Here is a 16996-nt window from a genome sequence, read left to right on the forward strand (position 1 = left end):
GTCAGTATTTAGCCACTTGGTTTTTCCATCTGGAATGGTCCTTAAACCATCAGCAAGGGTGGAAAACAACATTTCCCCTTTTGTTCTGGTGGGAGAGAAAGGAAGGATACCTTCCTGTTGGGAAAAAACGTTTTTAAGAAGTCCTACAAAAGTTTTTTCTGTTGTGTGCTGACTGCAAAAAGTTCAGTCTTTAATTTATGCACGGGCAGTGGGAAATCTGGGGTGGATGTCTGTTAGCCAGAGCCATAAATCTCCAGCTGGAAGTGAATGACAAGTGGGGTGGGAAGGAAAAGCTGTTTTTTGGCACGTTGGAACAGAGCTGCTTGGGCTGTGTCCAGGTCCCTCCTGCCAGGGTGGCACCGCAGGAGCTGCTGCCTGTTTGATGTCCCTGGAAAAGCAGGGGAGTTCCTCACCTGGAGATGAAGCACGAGTCCTTTGTGGGGCTCAGGAGGACCATGCTGGGCCCATCAGTTGAGTCCAGGAAAGTTCCAGTCCCAGATGAAACATCTCTGCTGTCTGGAGATGCTGCTTTTGGTTCTTAGGGCTGAAGCTGTGTGGGAGCTGGGTTTCAGGCAGCCTTTTGTGGGGTCTGAATGCCCACCATGGCAGCTCCTCAGCAGCTGAGCTGCTGCTGTGGGAGCTTTGGGAAGGGCTGAGGGAGGGGAATATGAATCCTCTCAGTCTCATCCTGTGTTGTGTGACCCCAGCTTCCCTCCCCAGCCTTACCTGGATACCCTGAGACCCTTCTACAATGGATTTCTGTGCTGAAAGCAGTGCCCAGCGCTGCTGCAGGAGGAGCTGCTGCTGCCAGGACTCAGCTCCTGTGCCTGTTTTACAGACATGGATTAATCCTGTGTTAACACAGGCTGCAGGAGGGGTTCCCACTCCTGACCCTTCCCTGCACCTGAACTCCAGCGTTGTGACCCAGCAGTTCAGTCCTGCAGCTTGAGCACTGCTGAGGCTTCTTGCTCTGCAGCAAGAAGAGCATTTCCAGGTTTGCCACACTTTCTTTCTGGAGTGTTTCTGAGTTCTAAGTGACAGCTCAGTATTTACACAACGTGGGCATGAGTTCTCTGTAGTGAAACGTAAAGGATGCTGCATAATGACAGGTAAACTTAATGAAAGCTGCTTCAGGATTTCTCAGCAAATACTTCTTTTGGCTTTAGGTGTTAAGAATAAAATATAGCTGGAGTCTTAATTTCTAATCATGCTTGTATTTTTTTCTGGGAGAAAAAAAGGGACAAAAATGTGTAGGATCAAATAAGGGGATCGGTTAACTCTGTTAATAGGGTAAAGAAATACCTTTATGAGAGAGTGGGAGAGTGGAGATAGAGTGTGTATGTCTTAATTCCTATGAAATTCCCATGGAAAATCAGTTTGTGTAAATAACTCCAAAAAACCTGCTGCTCCATTACAGTTATTGGCATTTCATGTGATAACCAGCATGTCATTATTTCCTTAAGCCAGCTCTGGTAATTGAAACTCTTTCAAGGACAAATTCAATTGCTATTAACTTTCTTTCTCTCTTTTTTTTTTTTTTTTTTTTTTTTTAAACTTGAGTAACTTCCTCTCTCTCCTGGATAATTAACATTAAGCCTAAATTGGTCCAAGAAGCTCCAGGTTAGATGTGGGCAGTAGTTTTTGGGGCCCCTGATGCAGCTGGTGGAGCAGAGCCTGCTCCTTGTCCTGGTTTTGTGGGTGCTTGGCCATGGAGCCAGAGGGGACCAGAGGTGACTTTGTTTTGGTGGGATGTGATGGGGACATCTTGGAGGAGGCTGGGAGGAGGCTGAGGCCAAAGGTGGCCCTGCCTTTCTGCCACTTAAAACTTTCCACCCTTAGAGATCCTGTGACTCTTTTCTCAAAGAGAAATTCTTGAAGTTGGGAGGGCTCTGGAGTTTCCCTCCCCTGGGGAGGATGAATGGATTAAAAAAGTTCTTTCCTCCCCTCCCCACTCACTTGTGAAACTTCATTCAGGTTTGACTAAGAGAAACCCTGAAAATTACCATTTCCCTTCTGATGTCAGCAGGTCCTGGCACCCTGCCTGTGAGCAGGAATCCAGCAGGAATGTTTGAAAAGCTGGGCCCAGCTGCAGCTCCAGGCTCTGGGAATGGCTCTGCTGGGGCAGGGGCTCCAGCAGCACAGACAGGGGGCACAGGACAGGGAGCTGCTCTGGAAATGGCCATTCTGCTTTGGCTTTCAGGGCTGAATTTGATCATTGTGCTGAGGAGAACGTGTGGTGTGGGCTGTGCTGCCTGACACAGCTCACTCTTGCTTCCTTGCCTGATGGGTGATGGTGTTCTCCTTGTTGAGCAGAGGTCTGCAGGTGAGCTGGGAAGGTCCCCAAGCCCCCCAGTCCTGTTCCAGGGCAGGATCAGCCACACCTGAGCTCAGGCAGCACGACCACGCTGCAGATCAGTGCTTTGCTGCCTGTGGTGTTGGGCATTAGGGAAAATATTCCAGCTCAAGTCACATGAATTGTCTCTTGTGCTGGTCTCTCCAGGTGTGGAGAACAGAGGCAAAAGTGCTCAGTAACCTGCTCTTAAACATGTGGCTTTATGCCTGTCCCCTGCTTCCTTGAGAGAAACTCTCTGGCTGTGTTGCAAAATGTCTCCCTTGGCCTGCAGGTTCCTGTGGGAATTGTGTTGGAGGGCTTGTCCTGTCCTGCTCTGTCCCCTGAACTCTGCCAGGGTCCTGGGCTCACTCTGCTCTCTGTGGGATCCTTCCTGCAGGCTTCTTTGGAGTTTTGTACTTCATAACAGTCCGAGGGTGGATTTAAAGTCCAAATGACTGTAGGACTATGCACCCTGTGCGAGTTTAGGAGGAGAGTCTGCTATTCATTAACTCTGTGTAAATAATTAAACCAGTGCCAGGCTAGAGGTGGTCTCCCCTCAGCCCTGCTCCCTGTGAAAGGCTTTCAGCAGAAGTTCTTACCTCTGTGCAGGAGATCAGTGAAACAGTGGAAGTGCTGGAATTAGTTGAAACTTGATTTTCTTTTCTCTTTAAATTATCTTTGACTTTGGGGTTTGCATGGCTAATCAAGGAAAGAGTTCCCATTCAAGGCCAGTTTACTGAGTGTGATCACGTGTTCCAGAAAGTGCCTTTCCTGTGTGCCGTGGCTGCACGTGTTGTCTGTTCTGAGGAATCTGCAGCCCTGCCCCTCGGACTGTGTGGGTGGGGGGATTATTATTTTATTGAAAAAAAACCCAAACTCATTTACTTTCTGTTCTGTGGGGCACTTGTGGTGATTGCAGTGCTTTGGATCCCCTGGGAAGGACTTGGGGCAGCTGCTGCATACAGCCAAGTTGAACATTAAGTTTTATTTTTTTTAATTATGTGCAGATAATCAGACAGTATTTTGGTAGGAGGCATTTAAGTATCAAAGTATTTCAGAGACTTTCAGGTTATTGTGGCAGACTGTGAGGCTTGAAGGAGGAGTTTCCATATTTTGGAAGCCTCTCCTGGCTCTGCACCCTGCAGGTGGCAGAGAGGTGCTCTAAATCATGGCTCAGAATCCAGGTTAATGCCCTCCCTGCTGGGTCAGAATTTCTGTCTGGGCACGGGCTCACACCTAGAAGAGTTTTCACAGGATCACAGCTTGGAAGGGACCTCTGGAGATGTCCCAGTCCAGCTGCCTGCCCAGGCAGGGTCACCTGGAGCAGGTGGCACAGGAACACGTCCAGGTGGGTTTGGCACAGATCCAGAGAGGGAGACTCCAGCCTCTCCCTGGGCAGCTGTTCCAGGGCTCTGCCACCCTCAGGGAAAGAAGTTTTTCCTCATGTTGAGGTGGAACTTGTGTTTTAGTTTATGGCCATTGCTCCTTGTCCTGTCACTGTCACCACTGAACAGCCTGGCACCATCCTCTTGACAGTTTTCTCTGGTTTAAGGAAAAATCATCTTGATGGAAATGTGGTTTCCAGCAGCCTGTGGGGAGAATGTGGCTCCCCTGGAGCAGGGCACACTGGTGGGGAAGGGACTTTGGGGGGAGTGAGAGTGTTGTCATGAAACTCTCTCACTGGAGAAGCAAAAAGCCTGACAGGCTGCTGTGCAGGAGACAATCCTGTCCCAAATTATCCTGCCTGCCTGTACTCGGAAGATGTTTCTGAGCCCCTTCCCTGTCCTTCCTGCTCGGCTCACAGGCCACGATGGCATTGCAAAAGCTGCTTTCCACGTTAATTGTGATTGATTACCTTGCAATCTGGGACAAGATTTCCTTTGAAAAGCTATATGCTGATTTGGTGTCAGGAATTAAAATCAGATGAAGTGATTAGTGTTGTATGAAGCATCCCAGAGCAGTGAGTGCTCCTTGGTTCTCAGCTGTGTTCCGGCCCTTAACCCTTGCCTGCCTTCCCTTGGAGCGAGGCGCTCCCGTGGGGCTGGGAGCCCTGCAGTGGGGCTGGGAGCCCTGCAGTGGGGCTGGGAGCCCTGCAGTGGGGCTGGGAGCCCTGCAGTGGGGCTGGGAGCCCTGCAGTGGGGCTGGGAGCCCTGCAGTGGGGCTGGGAGCCCTGCAGTGGGGCTGGGAATCCAGGAGAGCCGGGTGGGATCTGAGCCTCAGAGCAGGGATTTCCCGGCTGGAGCAGTGGCTGTGAGCGTGCTGGGAGTGCCCTGCTCCGCAGAGCGAGGGGCAGGGATTGAGGAGAGCTTTGTGTCCAGTCACTCTGGAAACAGCAATAAACCTTCCCAAGGTGTCACTGCTGTCAAGGTACACTCGAGGCTCATCTTCCTCTCCTCATATGAGGTGTCTTGCAGTTTCTTGTTATACCTGTTCCTGGAACCAGTGGAGACTTTGCAGCGTTGGCTGTTCCTCCTGCCCCCATGGCATTGGCACAGTTGGGAATTCTTGTATCCTCTCCCCAGCTGCCAGCACACGCTCCTCTCAACTCGCTGAGCAACTCCCCACCTTGTTCATTCTGCCTGGAAAGAAATCTGGATTTTTCTGGATGGAGATGAAATAAAAGCCCAAGGACAGAAGCAAGTGTGGGGCAACAGAACCAGGCTTGAAAAACTACCTGTAAGCAAGGCCTGGTGGGCTGTTTTAAAAGAAAAAATGAGTAATATTTTTAGGTAGCAAAGACCTTGTGTCGCTCAGGATGTGTAGTGAACCTGAATCACAGCAGCCTTGGCTTGGTGAAGGCTCCAGGAGTGTCTTCCCTGCTGTCTGGAGCTGCCTTGGCTGCAGCTCCAAGTTTCTTGCCCACGTAGACTTTCCATCTCCCCCAGCCTCCTCTTCCCCAGGCAGGCACGGCAGCCCTGCTTCGCTGGATGCAAATAGCTCCTTTGGGTGTAAATACTGGAGATTGGTTGTGGCTTTGCTGTAAAGTTACCGAGCCCATCCTCAGTAAATGCAGATGGTAACTTGTCATTACTGCAACTTTAAATATTTTTGGTTCCGTGGAACTGAAGTGGAGGCTTGAATGTTGAATTTTAAGGCTAAAATAAGAGAAGGCTCACTAAAATCCACAAAAATAGCACCCAAATTTGTCAGCTGCTGTAATGACAAGGGAAATAAAGTAACTTTTGTGTTTCCTTTTAGCAAAACAAAGCTTTGCTACCTTGTTTCGTGTTGGATAAAATACTCTGTGGGATCAGGAGTGATGGGAGGGGGTTTGGGATTCACCCAGTGAGATGCCATGTGCAGTGACAGCTCCTGTACCCCACTGTGACCCTTGGGGGAATCAGTGATGCTGATCCTCACCTCCTGGGATGGGGCTGTGCCCTGGGGCTGTTGGAGCTGCCTGGGCTGTGTTTCCCCATCCCAAGGCCGGGGTGGTTCCACTGTGGGGCTGAGAGTGAGATGGAGCAGGGGGGTTGTGTTGGCATTGCCTGTCCTGTGCAGGTTTGACCCAGCCCCAGACTCCTTGGATGATTTTGATCTTCCATAAGGCTCACTTTGGGATGGATGCAGTGATTCTGCAGGGGCAGGGCTGTGTCATGCTGAGCCGTGGCTCGGAGCAGCTGCAGGCCCTGACACGCAGCTCCTGGGGAAGCTGTGGATACGATGGAGCTCTGGGATGAGGCAACCCCGAGGATGAGCGTGGCTGTGTCCCCCTGTCCCCCTCCCTTGGGGTGCTGTGGGGTGGCAGAGGTGGGGCTGTGGAGACCTGGGCTTGTTCAGAGCCCTGAGCCGATCCCGGGAATGCCCATCCCGCTGTGGGAAGGGGCCATGGGAGTCTGCCTGTCCAGTTGAGGCTGTTCAGCCGCTCTTTATTCTGGTGTAAAATGAGATGAATTTGCAAAGTGATGAGATATTCAAATACAGATGGGGCTTTCAGACACACAAGTGGGTAGAAACCTGTGCTGCTGCATTTTACAGATGAAGATTTATCAGGAAAGTGTTCTTAGAAGGGAACCCAAGAGGCTGTGCTGGAGGTGTCTTATCAACTCCAGAGTGTGCACCAGCACCCTCAGATTTCTCTGCAGAAAAGTCTTTTAATGAATTGATAAAACTACCTTTATTCTAGAAAGTAAACTCCAGTGAGCCCTTGCGTTGGCTCTTCCTTCAGACCTCCAGTTTTGGAAAACATCCCTTGTGCTCAGTAGCAAAAGACATCTGTCCATGAGATCAGCAGGGCTTGTTTTAAAGGCAACAGGGGTTCCAGGGAATTAGCTGGATGACTGAAGTCTGCCACAGGTTGCAGTGTCTGAATGTATTTACAGGGCATCTGGAGCCCTTTCAGGTTTTCAGCGCTGTTTGGAGCAAATATTTTGGGACTCACTGGTGATGGGGAACAGCTGCTCTCGTGCTCCTTGGAGTGAGATCACTTAAGCAGTGGTGACACCGAGTGTAATTCTGCTCTTCCACCCCAGCCCTTCCTCCTCCTGCTTTTTTTCTGGCTTGCTCTTGGCCCGGGCCCATTCCTGTGGTACAGCACGAGCTGGGTCGCTCCTTCCAGCGTGGAAGCCGGGCTGGAGGGGGAGCGCTGTAATGAGACATTTGAGCATCTTTTTGTTGACTTGCCTCCAGTTCATTAGAGCACAAGTAGGAGGCTGGCTAAACTTAAAGCCTGATTTAATATTCAGGAAGGAAGTTTCTTTCCATCTTAAAAGGAGCAGCACCTCATTACAAGGGTCATGTGTTCCTTGGGATCATCTCCCATGGAGCTCAGGCAGTTTTCTTTACATCTTGGTGTTGCTTGGATTTTTGGGTGGAGTCAGCAGTGGCACTTGGGGAATCCTGGGGCGAGCTGGCTGAATAAAGTGCTTGTAAAGTGAATTGAAGCTGGACAGCGGGGGATGGATAGCTTGTTACCTAGTTCTTTGGACAGAAGGAAATTGTATTTTAAATGTAAGTTAAAATTATTGGAGAAATTATACAGAGATTGTGTAGGGATCACACAGTCTGAATAACAAACTGCGTCACCTGACCCCAACTGCCTGGGAAATGCCTGAAAGTTTCACTGGTCATCAGCTATTGTACAGTAATCATAATCCTTTGTTAATTTTGACTGCATTTAAATTGGTAAATGGTGTTTGTCAGTGTCCTACCATGGTGTGAGGAGCTGAGGTGGAGGGAATGAGTGCTCAGGTTGTTGCTGGTTTTCAGGCAGAGGGGGATCCCCTGTGCTGTTCCCACAGCTGCTCTGAGCCTGCAGACAGGAGAGGTGTCCGTGAGGAGCCATCGTGGTGCTCGTTGCAGGCTTGGCACCTTCTCACCCTCCAGTTTTTAATAAAATAAAAAATAACACAACTCTGCTGGTCCTCGGGCATGAACACTGTGCTGTTGTGGGGTTATTTCCAGCGAGCCTTTGAGGGGTGACTCTCATTTCACTTCCCCACCACATCACCTTCTGCTGATTGACTTCTTTCAGGAATGAGATGTTCCGTAATGATACATCCTGTAATCAAAACTCCGGTCACTTTTAATCAATTAGAAAAATATTAGTAAGAGCTGTGCTTTGGGAAGTCCTCCGAGATGTGTGGACTGGGCTCTTGCTGAGAAACGTTAATGGGTAATTACGGGATTGTGTTTAGCAGGGAGATACAGGTCACAGGATGGGAGGACTCTCTCCTCTTCCTTCCACTCTACACTTCAGGATTTACAGCACATCTCACCAAAGAAGGTGGTGTAATAAATGATCAGGGAGGGGATAACATTGAGCAGGGCAGATTTTAGGTTTGCAGGAGCTCCAGATAGAAGGAGGTGGCTGAAGTAATGCAGAGAGGGTCCTGTTCTCCTTCTGCGTTGGTGTCATGAGCTTGCTCTGAGGTTGGGCTGTTAGCAGAGTTTTAGAGGAATAGAAAGTGTTTGGGTCAAACTCTGATCTACTGGGAAAAGTCAGAAGAAAAACCAGGCTCTTTCTGCGTGCAGAACTGAAACTGTGGAGCAGAGGTCATTTGTTTTGACAGCCAAACTTTAATCTGCATTGGCCATTTTGATAATGAGATGATGATACATCACCTCCTGGTTAAGTGTCCAAATCCAAGTTAGATTCAAGTTAGGGATTTGTGGGGGCGAGGGAGGAGTTTTATTTTTCTGTAGCTCATGTAAAAATGGATTTGTCTTGCACGTTTCCAAGGGATGAGCATTTGTAACTCTGCTGTATTCCAGAAGTCAGGTTTTGGCACTCCAGGCTTACGGGTGTGAGTCAGAGCATCCCTCCTGCTTCCTGAACGGATTGGGGTTCCCAGAGTGATGGGGCTGCCCTGGGGGAAGGCAAGGAGAGTCCCTGGTGGGAGCTGAGCAGGGCCAGCACGGGCTTGGTGTCTGCCCTGCGTGTGCTGGGGGACAGGGAAGTTGGTGGATTTCTCAAGTTGAAAAAGGGAGGGGAGAAGCAAAAAAGGAACTGTGCATTTCTGTGATGATATTCTCAGAGAAACAGGCTTGTTGTTTAAACTGTCCCCAAGAGGTGGTGGATGCACCTCATGGGGTGTTTATTACCATGGGTTTTCTAGGTGTTTTCTTTTGGGGGAATTTTCACATCCTGCTGGAGGATCTTTATTTTAAACTTCAGCTTCCCCTGAGCCTCTTGTGTCCCTCTTTAAAAGCAGACCACCATGGGAAGGGAGGCATGGGGCGTGACCTGGGCTATAAAAGGCAGCGAGTTCAGGCCGGGGTGTTGACCTCAGCACAGCCAGTTGCACCTTAAATAGAGCAGATGAGAGTTCCCCACTGGAAGGTGAGCTGTGTTTGCTCCCGAATGAGGACAGTTGTTGGTTTGTGATCATTCCTCTGGCTGTGGAGGAGCTGGAGCCTTTGTGGGGGAAGACACAGATGGGTGTGAGAGCGTCTGATGTGCAAACACGAGTGATCAGCTCGAACTGGGGCTTGCTGAAAGCTCCTGTGTTGCCCTTTGGGTGCAGTTGTGTCCCCCATCCCCGTGAGCTCTGTTTTGGTGATGCTGTGGATCAGCCATGGTGATGCTGTCGCGGGAGAGGAGCTGCTGCTGTCAGCTGTGGAATCACCACAGCCTGGCTGGTTTTGGTGGATCCCCCAGGGCTTTGTGCCAGCCGTGGGCAATGCTCTCCGTGTTTCACACTGTCCATGAGCCCTGTGCTGGTACCATCACACGGGAAATGGGCTTTGTCTTGCTCAGGGCTTTGGTGCTGCAGCAGCGTAACTCTCCCAGCGCCCTCGGAACGTGGAGAAAGGGCAGCGGTGTCAGGGTTTAGGACGAGGGTTTAAAGGTGGAATTCCTCATCCCTCTTCTACAAGGCCCACTTGCATCACCCCTGGGGAGGTGAGCAGCTTGTCCCGAGCCTGTGGGATGTGTTCACCATCCTCGGTGCTGCTCAGCATCGTCTCAGCCTGGCCACTTCCACCTCGCTCCGCTGGCCCCGTTCTGCGGCCGGAGCGGGGTGGCCGGGGAGCAGCTGGCACCTCCCTGTGGGTTCTCCAGGCTGCTCTTTGTAGCAGCTCTCGGCAGCCAGACAATGGCTGGTGCTGCCGGGGTCCTTCCCATCTGTTCCCGGCCCTTTCTGGGATTCCCGGCGCGGCTCCAAGGCCTCGCAGGCAGCGGCTCCGTGGCCAGGGATTCCGAGCACAACCTTCCTGGCAGGAGTGGCGTGGCTTTGCTTTCATGCAGATTAGCCATGTGCTTCTCACTTGAAGGCGTTCCACAGGAAAAGACATTTCCTGTGTTTGGTTCTGGGTGGGCGGCTCGGGGCTGAGCTGGGTTTGGGAGGGGGATTACGGAGAGCGGCCCCCCCGTCCCCTTCCACCTCCAGCGCTACGTCACCACAACACAACCACACGCGCTCGTACTGTTGGTGTCATTCATTCAGTGCCAAGATTGCTTTAAAAAATTCCCTTGGCCCCAGTTCAAACAGGAGTACAGCTGGGATGTGTTAGATTTTAGGCAGTCTGCCCTCAATTTGAGATGAGTTATAAATAGCAGTGCCGACTTCCTTAACTACCACTCTCCGAGGTAAAATGCAGGTTAATGACTGTGGGAATCAATTAGGGCTTCTCTCGGTTAAACAGCCAGGAATGCTTTTTATTATTTTTTTATCACAAAAAACGGACAACAAAGCTGGTCAGGGAAAGATTTCAAAGCCAAGGTGAGAGCTTAGGGCTTTTTTCTTATTTTTTCGGCCTTCTTATTTTTTGGAGGGGGGTCGGGGGGGGGCAGCTGAAAGAAACCAGTTGTGGCCAACACCCACATTTGCCAATAATTGAATGATGCTGATTTGAAACTGGAGAGTTCAGTAAATGACTCTCCTTCCTTTTCTTCCTCTGGCCCAATAAAATACAAATATGTAATAAGGTAATGGGGAAAGTCAGAATTCCATTTTTCCGTACAGCTGTGGAGGGTTTGGCTCTTGCTTCCGAAGTGGGATTTGCCTCTTCCCTTTACTCATTTTCCTGACAGGACCAATAGCAAGTCCTCTCCAATTTAACCAAGCTATTCATTCAAGAGGCCAAATTTCTCTTCCACCGAACAAAATCTGAAAAGAATTGTTCATGGAATCCTCTTGTCTGCTTAAAGCTTTTTTTGTTTGTTGCGGAAAACCTCGGTGTTGTTTGGAAGACGAGCTGGTTTCACTGCACTGCCTCATTACAGGGCCTGACACCCTTCACATCACACAGAGTGATTTGAAGAGCTTTTGAACTCAGCAATTTTAAGCTCACTCTGGGCTTGCTGTTACAAACTCTTAGTCTAGAAATATCTTAAATTACCCCAAAAGCTCCGCAGTTTCCCTGGAGCACGGGCTTATGGTCACTGTCTTTACACACCAAACCACACAATTTTGTTTTTGGGAGTTTGACTGGTGGCAGGACAATGTTTTGTTGAGTTTTGGTACTTGCTGGTGTTACACAACAGCAGAGATAGTGGGATTGAGGGAGAATAGAAGCAATTTCTATGAATGCAGGGAGGTGTAAGCAGGGGGTCTGGACTTCAGTGATCAAGGAGCAACACTTTCTCTCAATTATGTCTCTCTGTGGCAGGGCCTTTGCTTTTGAAGTGTAATCACAGTAATCTACTCCTGTGGTTTCCTATTGAAAGGATTTCCCATGTATCAGCCCAGAGAAGAATTTCCAGCCTTTTGCAGTCGTTTGGTATTTCCTATTTACCCTGACGTGTTCTGCTTTCCTCCCATCTCTGTGCTGGGTGTGCAGAGGGGCTGTGCAGCCTCTGCTCCTCCCAGCGTCCTCAAGGAGCCCTTGGATCCATCCCTGCATTTCAGCTTGGCTCTTTCCTTGAGGCACCTGGAGTTAAACTCCCTAAAAGGGTTTTGGGGCAGCAGATTCAAGGAAGCTTCCTGACTCTTTGAGCCAGAGCAACAACATCAAGTCCAGAGCAGTTAAAGCCCCATCAGTGACAGAGATGTGTGGGATATTCTGGACTAATGGGATATTTTGAAGGAAGAAACAACAGATGACAGCATTTGAAATGTACAGGGCAACCCCGGGGAGCACGAATTAGCCTTGCTGCAAGTCAGGAGTGTGTGTACGAAATCGTTCCTTCATTAGGGATTAATTGGCTTTTACATTCCTCCTGGTGATAGAATTTTATCCACAAGGCTGCAATCTAGATGCTCTCTGTGTTTGTTTTTAGCACCCTCTCTGTGCTAGGGCCGGGTGGAAGGGTGGCAGCTTGAGGCACGTCGTGTCCTCCTACGCTGAGCAGTCAAGGTGATGACTTGGTCACATCCTGGAAAGATGTTTGGGGTTTGTGTTTTGGGTTTTTTCTTTTCTCTCTCTCTTTCTCTTTTTTTTTTTTTTTTTTAAAAACAGTTCCAAGTGTTTCTTGGAAGTTTTTTAGTAGCTGTCATGCTTCCTGTAAGAGTCATGGAAAAGTGAATCTTCACCTTTTTTTCTGCTCCCTGAAGAGATGGTTGGTCTTGTGGGTGACCACAGACAAGAAAATCAGTGCAGGGGTGGCAGCGTGTGGTGTGAGTGTATTTAGAGAAAATAAAGTTTAAAAGAAACCCGAAAAGGAATGTGTTTGAGAAGCTGCCCTTGGTAGAGGGCTGCAAAGGTGAGTTACGACCAGGAGGAAGCAAGCAACAAACGGAAAAGATGCTGAAATATTTAGTCAGTAACCCTGAAGTTGCACTTTGTCAGGTGGAAGGAAGGATGTGAGTGCCTGGGGGTGGTGAGAGCAGGCTGAAGTCAAAAGCCAGGGGCTGGGAAAGCTCCATGGCCCCGTTTTTACATACCAAAGGAGATAATGTGGGCAGGGAGAAGATGTCAGTAATCACAAGGCAAGACTTGGGAAGCATCAGGGACAATTGCTGGGAAGATGTAAACACAATTTGCATCTTTTAGGGTGTATGGGAGCTCCACATGGGTGCTCCATTCAGGACTGAGGCCCTGCAGCTCTGAGGGTTCCAGCAGAGCCTTCAAAGGTCTCTTTTTTCTGCCCCCATGAATGGAAGCTCCTTTTCCGAGCTGGCACTGGCCCGTGTGGGTGCCTGGCGTGGGCTCCGGGCGCGGTGTTCCCAGGGCAGGGATCTGGAGCTGCCTCTGCCCCTGTTACTGCCCAGCAGCAGCTCCTGTGGTAGCTTGAGCATAAAACATGGAATAAAACCTGTTCAGGGTTGCTTTGGTGTCAGTATGGATGAGAACGGGAACATCCAGCACAGCCCAGCGTGGGAGGGCACCCAAAATCCGCCTCTGCGGGGAGAATCGCTCCGGGGCCGTGCAGGGGCTGGGCTGGGAGCAGCTCCCACAGCGTGCTTGGCTTTCCCGAGCCCTGCCAGAGCTCCAGGAGCATCTGGGAAACGCTCCCAGGCACAGGATGTGGCTCTGGGGGTGTCCTGTGCAAGAGCTGGACCCTCCCAGCTTGGCAGATTCCGTGGGTGCCCTGAGCTGGGGTAGAGCAGAGCACCTGGACTTTGTTCTCCATCGATTTATTGACACAATCTTCCATTGAGCCAGCAGCCTCTCCCTTTCCCAGCCGTGGGGCTTTTCCTGCCGTGCCCACTGAGCCCCTGGAGGAGCAGCAGAGCCCCAGGAGCTGCCCCTGGTGTCCCTGTGCTGGGCTCCAGGCTGTGCTGGCTGCTGGGCAAGGCTTCTCTCGAGTGCAGAACACTGCAGGAACTTTCTTCCCCCCGCTAAGAGGGTGGATTCTACAGACACCAGTGAAATCCTGCTCTGCTGTGCGGGTTCTGTGGGGTTTGCAGCCTGAGCTGTGGCTGATGTGTGCTTGTGCAGACCTGCAGGGCCACTCCTCAAGCACCTGAGCTCAGGCAGGGTGGATCTGTGCAAACACCACCCCAGGGCTGGTGGCAGGAAGGGCTGGTGTAATAGAGAGTCCATTGTCATGGTGATCTGTGGAAAACATCTCATTGGGATTAGTTAGGTCACCGGGAGCTCAGGGAAGGATTCCCATTCAGTCCAAGGAATGGAGGTTAAGGACTGTGCTGGGATTCATTTAGAGGTCACCACACCAAAACTCCCTTTGCTTTAGTGGGGGAATAACTGCCAAGGTGAAAAAAAAAACCTGTTTTGAGGTTTATAGAGTCGAGGTTTACAGCGTTTTCAGGAAATTCGATTGACTATTCCTAAATCTTGGCTCCAGGCAGGGGTAGCACAGATGAAGAAGTCCAAAGAAAGTTGCATTTCTTCACTCATCTCATTGTCTCTAAAGCTCAGGGACCTGACTTTTGAGGCCGACAGTTTTTTTAACGTGTGTCTGAATAAATTTGATTTAGAAACTCTTTATTCTCCAAAAGGCAGCAGACACAAAGCACATGTAAAAAAAAAATATTCAAAAATGAAACTGCAGTCTTGAAGGCTGTGGATGTCAGCAGCACTGCCCAGTGTTACTACATCAATGTGCATTAATTGAAATGCACAAGTGTAAATTAACAGCCTGTAGTGTTTTGGGAGACCTTGTTATACCTGAAAGAAGCAGTGTTTCCTGTGAATATTTAAATTTTCAGCCTAAATTTATCTTGTTGTGGAATATCTGGACATTAAACTACTACCTGCAATGGGGAAAACCCACTTGAACTGATGATTGATTTTTCTCGATCCTTTCCCCACTCTTCCCTGTCTTGCCCTGGGAGAGGTGTCAGCATTGAATGGGTTTGGTGTTGGTGGAATGGTGTGTTTGGAAGGGCAGCAGGAATCCTGCTGAAATTCCAAATGTAACTTTGTGGTTTAGCACCGGGGCAGAGGCAGGAGAGCTTCTCCTGGTGGGAGTTTTCTGCCGGGGCTTTGGGGAAGGTGTTCAAGGAGCGGTTTCTGTGCCTCACGTGTCCCGCGTTGCCTTGCAGGCGTCGAGCCCGATGGATCAGATGGGGAAGATGAGGCCCCAGCCCTACGGAGGGAACAACCCCTACACGCAGCAGCAGGGGCCGCAGGCGGGGCCGCAGCAGGGCCACGGCTACCCCGGGCAGCCCTACGGGCCCCAGGCCCCGCAGAGATACCCCATGGCAATGCAGAGCAGGACACAGAGCACCATGGGCAGCATCTCCTATGCACAACAGGTACAGCTCCCACAGCCTGGCACAGCTGGACGGGCAGAGACACGGCCCTCGCTCCCCACAGCCGGGCTGGATCGGGTATTTAGGGAAAATGGCATTTCTCCAGGCTCTGTTGTGTACCACACCTGCATCCAGGTGGGATGGATAGCCTGTGGAATCCTTGGCTCCAAGAGAGCAGTGAATCCAGCAGGGGAAAAATAAATAGCAGGGGAGGGAGATCCTCTTTCTGCTGCGCTGTGTTAGAGACACAGCTGTTCTTTGCACAAGAAATTACTCCAGGTCAGTTTTGGCTCATTACATGATCCAAGTGGCGCCTGCTGGACCGTTTGCAGGATTCAAAAGGCAATTTTTAGTTTTTTTTTGTTAGAGCAAGCAGTCTTTCCTTTTAATGTTACTTTTGTTGAAGGTGGTCAGATAGGGATCCCTAAAAACTTATTGATGATGCCTCTTAAAGCTTGGTTACCACCAAGAATAATGTCACACACGAGTGACTTCTGCTGTTGTCTGGGAAGTATCTAGGTACTGGCATTTCCAGTGCATTCCTGCTCTGCACAGCTTTCTGAATTTCCACTCTGGAAGCAGAATCTGTGTGCGTGTGAGAAACACAACTTTGTGACGGGCACAACTCCATCTCTCCCTCCGCAGATGCCTCCGTACGGGCAGCAGGGCCCCAGCGCGTACGGGCAGCAGAGCCAGACTCCCTACTACAACCAGCAGAGCCCTCACCCGCAGCAGCAGCAGCCTCCCTACCCTCAGCAGCCTCCAGCACAGCCCTCGCACTCCCAGCCCTCGTACCAGCAGCAGCAGCAGCAGCAGCAGCAGCAGCAGCAGCAGCAGCAGCAGCAGGCGGCTCAGCCCCCGGCGCCGGCGCTGCCCTCGGCGCAGCCGGCGTACTCGCAGCAGCCGGCGCAGCAGCCCCCCAGCCCGTACCCGCAGCAGCCGGCCCCGCAGCACCCCCAGAGCCAGCCCCCCTACCCGCAGCAGCAGTCCCAGTCGCCGTACCAGCAGCAGCAGGCGCAGCAGCCCGCGGCCCCCTCGGGGCTGGCCCAGCCCTCCTCGTCGTACGCGCCGGCGCAGCCGCCGCAGCAGCCCTCGGCCTACTCCCAGCAGCGCTTCCCCCCGCCTCAGGTAGGCGCCTCCTGCTCCGCTCCCCTCTGGGGTGATCTTGGCAATGTCGGGGAAAACCTTCCCGTTCCCCAAAACATGGCTTGGGCTGTGCCCGGCGGCACAGAATGGCCAGAGCTGGTGCCTTCTCCTGTGGCTCGCGGAGGAACCGGCAAAAGTCAAACTTGGCTGCCTGGGAGCTTTCAGCAAAACCCTCAGTACAGCCAGGGCAGCCTGTGGGAAGCAGAAGGGTTTAATTGACCTGCCTTGTTCGTGGTGAGGTACCTGGAGCCAGGGTGAGAAGGTGAAGAAGCAGAGGGGCAGATCCAGGACAAGCTGTGATCCCCAGGATCTGAGATGAGGGAAAGCTGGAGAAGAGCTGTTCTGTCATGGCCCTAGAGCTGTGCTCCCAGCTCTGAGCAGCACTGGGGCAGTGTTTGTGTGTGCTGGCAAATGTCACCAAGGGGACGTAAATCTGCCCCGATGTGAGAACATCCCAGAGTGATTCCAACAGGGCCTTCATTGTATTCCCACTTGTGACATTTTTTTTGGTGTGTTTCTTGGTGTTTCAGGAGTTATCTCAAGACTCGTTTGGGTCCCAGGCATCCTCTGCTCCCTCAATGGCTTCCAGTAAAGGGCAAGAAGACATGAACTTGAATCTTCAGTCCAGACCTTCCAGCCTGCCGGTGAGTGGGGCCTGGGCCGAGGGCAATCAGGAGCACAGCAGGAGAAATGAGCACTGGTAGTATTCCACCTGGAAATGGGAACGATGGAGGCTGCCTGTGCTTTTTACTAAGTCATTAGCTTCTGGCTTCCCACTGGAGATTGAATGTAATTTACAAAAGTAATGGATTTGAGAAGGAAGTTTAACCCTGAGTGCTCTGGTCTGCAGGTTCCACCCAAAGCAGTTAATTCTGTGAGCTCTGTGTGCACTGTCTGTCAGAGGAGGTCCTGACCTCCAGGGAAAATCCTCATTTTTACCTTATTTTCCTGTTCCTTGGCCCATTGTGGCACTGGAACC

General features: G+C 51.0%; 1 protein-coding gene across 2 annotated transcripts in view; it reads left to right on the forward strand.

Annotated features, from left to right (window-relative positions):
- The window catches only part of ARID1A (AT-rich interaction domain 1A), a 53870-nt gene that overhangs the window by 6425 nt on the left and 30449 nt on the right, over nucleotides 1–16996 (forward strand). For both annotated transcript variants that reach the window (XM_058856245.1, XM_058856244.1), the window contains exons 2-4: nucleotides 14662–14874; nucleotides 15517–15999; nucleotides 16548–16661. In XM_058856245.1, the coding sequence (XP_058712228.1) occupies nucleotides 14662–14874; nucleotides 15517–15999; nucleotides 16548–16661 (810 nt within the window). The remainder of the gene's footprint in view (nucleotides 1–14661; nucleotides 14875–15516; nucleotides 16000–16547; nucleotides 16662–16996) is intronic.

Source organism: Poecile atricapillus, chromosome 24, assembly GCF_030490865.1.
Source record: "Poecile atricapillus isolate bPoeAtr1 chromosome 24, bPoeAtr1.hap1, whole genome shotgun sequence".
Taxonomy (NCBI): Eukaryota; Metazoa; Chordata; class Aves; order Passeriformes; family Paridae; genus Poecile; species Poecile atricapillus.